This window comes from Quercus suber, unplaced genomic scaffold (assembly GCF_002906115.3).
Source record: "Quercus suber isolate HL8 unplaced genomic scaffold, Cork oak 2.0 scaffold_186, whole genome shotgun sequence".
Taxonomy (NCBI): Eukaryota; Viridiplantae; Streptophyta; class Magnoliopsida; order Fagales; family Fagaceae; genus Quercus; species Quercus suber.
Genome location: NW_027069644.1, coordinates 320,683 through 325,304, shown reverse-complemented (window position 1 = coordinate 325,304; position 4,622 = coordinate 320,683). Strand labels below are relative to the sequence as shown.

Sequence of the window (4,622 nt, the reverse complement as noted above, 5' to 3'; positions counted from 1 at the left end):
ATATTTTAGAATGTCACTCTTCTCCCTACGTCTCTAATTGGTGAAATTCACTTTTTGCATCATTGCAATATGTTTACTTTATTCCTTTAATTACAAATATAACAATTATCACCTTTTTAAAAAACATGAAAATAGAATTTGTATCACTTCTAAAATATGATTTTAGAGAATCAACACGGGGACATGAATATACATGTTTGTATGATCTAGAGGACAAATGATAGGAGACTCATTACAAAATCATTCCCTACTGCCATACATGCAAGAAGAGGCACTTATAAAAATAAAATAAAAGCCTAGTGGAGCCCAAAATCAAGGAACAAAAAATACCCATATCATTTTGAAATTGGATACATTTGCTTTAAAGTAAATATTTGATAAAAGGGAAATGCATGTACAAACATAACAACCCTGTAAGCATAAATACAGGGGAATGAAGACCTGTTTTGTAGAAAACAAAATATGCAACAAAATAAATACAACCCATAGACATACAATACAGAAACAAAAACAGCAACAGATATTACAATTACCCCCTTGTAAGCACAGATTATGCAGAAAATCCTGAACTTGTTCTATAGAAAACAAAATATGCAGCAGCAAAAATATAGCCCATGGACATACATCACAGAAATAGCAACAAAGATTACACTCAGCCTGCCTGTAAGCACAGATTTTGCAAAAAATCCTAAACCTGTCCTGCAAAAAAAAAGAATATGAAGCAGCAGAAATACAGCCCGTGGACATACATCACAAAAACAACAACAGATACATCATTTTTCTTTGGGTCTGAATAGATGCATCGATTTTCTTTGAGTGTGGTGTTTCAAGTTTGTTTTACGCGTGTTTGTTTTTTAAGTGGGTATTTTTCCTACATGGAAGAATAGCCAAATCTAAATCAATCCAACCAAGAAATTCAAACCTAAATCATATTCAATCCCCAAACTTGAAAACCATAATAAAAAATAAAATAAAATAAAATAAAGCAATAACTTTACTCATTATGGGGTAATGGGTATGCGGCCTCTCTCTTTGTGCCTTCCAGACTATATCTCTGCCTGCATGTGGTTCCAACAAAAAAAACAAAAAAAAAAAAAAAAAAAAAAAAAAAAAAAAAAACCTAAAATAAGATTGAAAAAGAAAAAAGAAATATCAACGTAATATTCAATTCTATACTTATTTGATCCCAATGAAAATTTCATGAAGAACTCAAAAACCCGAAACAAAAATGAATCAAAGCCAAAATCAAATCTAAACCTATACAACAAAAAAGCTCAATAAAAAGTAACATTGCATACCCAAATCTGAAGAAAAAAAAAAAGATATCAAAAAAAAAAAAAAAAGAGAAAAATGAACTAGTGTTGGTTCCGACAATGTAATGGTGGCAGATTTTCTTTCTCTATGTGCTTGCAATTCCGGTTGTCTAAGTCCGGCGAGGGAACAAAAGGTGGTCTATATCTATGTCATATGTTTTTTTTTCTTCCTTCTCTATCTCTGTATCGCAGGTTTTTTTTCTTCTTCTCTATCTCTGTATCGCAAGTTTTTATTTATTTTTTTATTTTTTTAGAGTATTGCAAGCCTTTGCCGTGTATTTAAAGGGGTTAGTTTTCTTTTATTGAAAAAACTATAAAAACCCAATCCCTAATTTAACTCGAATACCCCAAACTAAAGCATTCTTACCCAGATTCCTTCATCAAAATCAAATTTAATCCAAACACCTAAATTTGATATCAATCCGACTAAAATAACCAAATCTAAATAAAAATTAATCCATAAATTTTAACAATGAAAAAAAAAACGATAGGTTATGTGTAGCGTATATGTAAATCTAAATCTAAACCAATCCAACCAAGAAATTCAAACCTAAATTATATTCAATTCCTATATTTGAAAACGAAAAAGAAAAAAACAATAACAAAAACGAAAACAATAACTTTACCGGTTATGGGTACATGGTCTGTCTCTCTAATGGTGGCAGATTTTTCTTTTTCTATGTGCATGCAGTTCAGGTGGTTTAAGTCTGGCGAGGAAACGGATGGTGGTCTATATCTGTAGTCTGTATCACAAGTTTTTTTTTTTTTTTTTTTCATCTCTGTATTGCCAGTTTTTTTTGAGAGCATTTTGCAAGTCATTTAATTGTATTTTAACCAGTTTTTATTTATTTATTTATTTATTTATTTATATATGGAGAAACTATCAAACGGTGTTTTAACGTGAAACAATATAATTTATCACTTTTTTTTTTTTTTTGATAAGATAATTATCACTTTTTAATTGTGAATGTGGCAGAATTTTAGATGGGCACTTTTCCTGCATGGCAGCACAATCTTAATTGTAGGAAAAGGCTCCAAAAGGAAATTTCACGCTCATATATACTTACATTAAATTAGAATAAAATTTCCATCTTACACAAAAAAAAAAAAAAAAAAAAAAAAAAGAAGAAAGAGAAGAGAAGGAAAGGAGGATGATTGAAAACATCAGACACAGAAATCCCATATGGTTACCAGTCCACTCTCTGTTTATCATTTTTTTTTTTGGGTTAGAAACCTACCTAAAATCTACCCCTCCCCCACACCACCACCACCACCACCACCACCCCCCACCCCCCAGGGGACTGCTACTTCATTGGGAGTTCCCAACTTCCCCAAGCCTTACGGCTTAGGGGCACAATATTCCGCCTAACAGGCAGGTATCACTGTTTATCATTAAGAGTAAGAAAATTGAAAATTGTAATGTCTCTGATTGGTATCCTGAGCTTTTTTCTAGTTGGATGAAAAAAGCATTGAGAGGAAGAGTTGGAGACTTAAAACTGGAAGGATGGGAAGCAAGGACAAAAGGATAGATGCTTTTCAAGTAATGTTCCAAATATCTTACTAGTTATCCTGTACGTTCCTAAACCAAAAGATTATGTCTCTGTTTTAGCTGAACCAACTTCAAAAATTGCACCATAATCAACCATAAACAATCAAAAGTCATTTATGATTCAATACGTGAAATAATTAACTATTGAAGGACAAAAGAAACATTACTCTTTTATTGATTTTTCAATCGAGAAATAAGATAAATTAACGTTCAACAACAAACAATAAGACCCCACGAAAACATAAGCTGATGGAAATACATTATTATAACCAGAAGCCAGACAAATACATCCACTCATTTCAACTCGTAATGGAAATTTTCCTATAGTTTAACTCCGCTGGGAGCTCCATGTGAAGGAAACTCTCCTTTCTTGATCAAACTGCAAATAGACGCGTGTTGAAAGAAGCCCTGCAAAGCCCTTAGACAAACAACCTTCAACTGCACATGGAGACTTGGAAGAGCACAATGGACTATTATGTCTCGTGATTTCCATGCAATCTTCTGTAGTATTACCTGGTGGATTATCCTCCCAGTTTGCCGGTCTGGGAGCAGTCAGCCTGATTCTCTTAAAACTCAAAGCAGGATCCAGGTCTGTATAGTGGGGGAAGGTGGATAAGGACCTCATTTCATCCTGTTGAAGGTCCTCAAGTACCTTCCTCTTCAAACCAGGAAAATCTTTCAATCCTGTGACAAAACCACCAAATTGTTGGACCACAACTCATATTTTGTTGCATACAAGCCTCTATTTCAGTAACAATTGAAATCAACCTATATGTTTTTGCATGGATTGACATACCAGGAAGAGGTTCCTCGAATACGGATGACTGGGATTCTGAATTACCACAGTTACAGAAGAAGTTAGCATTATCGTTAGTTCCCGATACCCTGCACAACAAAAGATACATTAGTCATTAAATCTCTGAGATGCCAAATTAGCGAAGGGAGAAAGTGCAGCATTAGTCAATCATAATTAAATATCAAAAGTTTTTATGCTTTTCTTGTGCATATATTCCAGGCACAACTCTTATAATGAAGTGGAAGAGCCTATCTAATATAATGGTCCAGCACCAGGAACTCCAAGCCTTATAGCTCGTACAGGCTACTGCCACATCACTGACAGAAATTAAACCAAAGTCCACGTATCTACAATAAACTCCACTGGTAACTTGCTTTTCCATTTGTAAGTGAGCTCCCAAAATTTAATTAAAATAAAAATAGATCGTTTCATTAGAAGGTAACACACCCCCAATAGATTTGAAGCCACGACTTTCACCCTCAACAGATTTTTATAGAGTAGGAGGCACCATTTGACCTAGAGCTCATCAGCACAAAATTAAAGAATGCACACACTCAAATGACTAAAACTTGAGGCAGACCACCCACATGAACTAATTTCTCAAAAATATGTATAGTTCCTAGTTTTTTCTTTGAAGAACTGAAATTTTTCTCCTAATGTTAAAAGAATACATTGAAACTGGCCTCCTTCTTGGACCTTTTCCTTTTTCATTTTCATCTCAATGCATTTTGAAATACCAGGTACCTACAAGATTGATATTGAAGGAAAGCTCAAGGTATTATATAAACGCACCCTTAATCATGCTTTGTGCAATATCACTTTATGAAGTTTTTTTTTTTTTTTCCTTGATAATTCAATAGTTACAACTTTTTTTTTGGGGGGGATTTATTTTTGGTTCCCTAGACTTAAATCAACTCACTTTTCCTCACTAGTGTATTAATCGCTTTCTTCAACACATGACCAA

General features: G+C 33.6%; 1 protein-coding gene and 1 long non-coding RNA gene across 3 annotated transcripts; both read right to left on the bottom strand.

Moving 5' to 3' along the window:
- Positions 1–312: 312 nt before the first annotated feature.
- LOC112024343 (uncharacterized) lies at positions 313–2,136 on the bottom strand. 2 transcript variants are annotated; one of them, XR_010630961.1, is made up of 3 exons: positions 1,940–2,136; positions 999–1,058; positions 313–699 (listed from the first exon to the last, which is right to left on the bottom strand). It is a non-coding gene; the product is annotated as an uncharacterized LOC112024343 (long non-coding RNA). The 2 variants fall into 2 exon arrangements; XR_010630960.1 differs by having other exon boundaries at positions 313–694; positions 1,940–2,131.
- A 1,054-nt stretch (positions 2,137–3,190) lies between these two features.
- LOC112024342 (defective in cullin neddylation protein AAR3) lies at positions 3,191–3,747 on the bottom strand (the record flags this gene model as incomplete). Its single annotated transcript, XM_065778579.1, is given in 2 exon segments — positions 3,191–3,546; positions 3,659–3,747. Coding segments are annotated over 2 exon segments (445 nt in total), but the record flags the coding sequence as incomplete, so codon positions are not given.
- Positions 3,748–4,622: the final 875 nt, after the last annotated feature.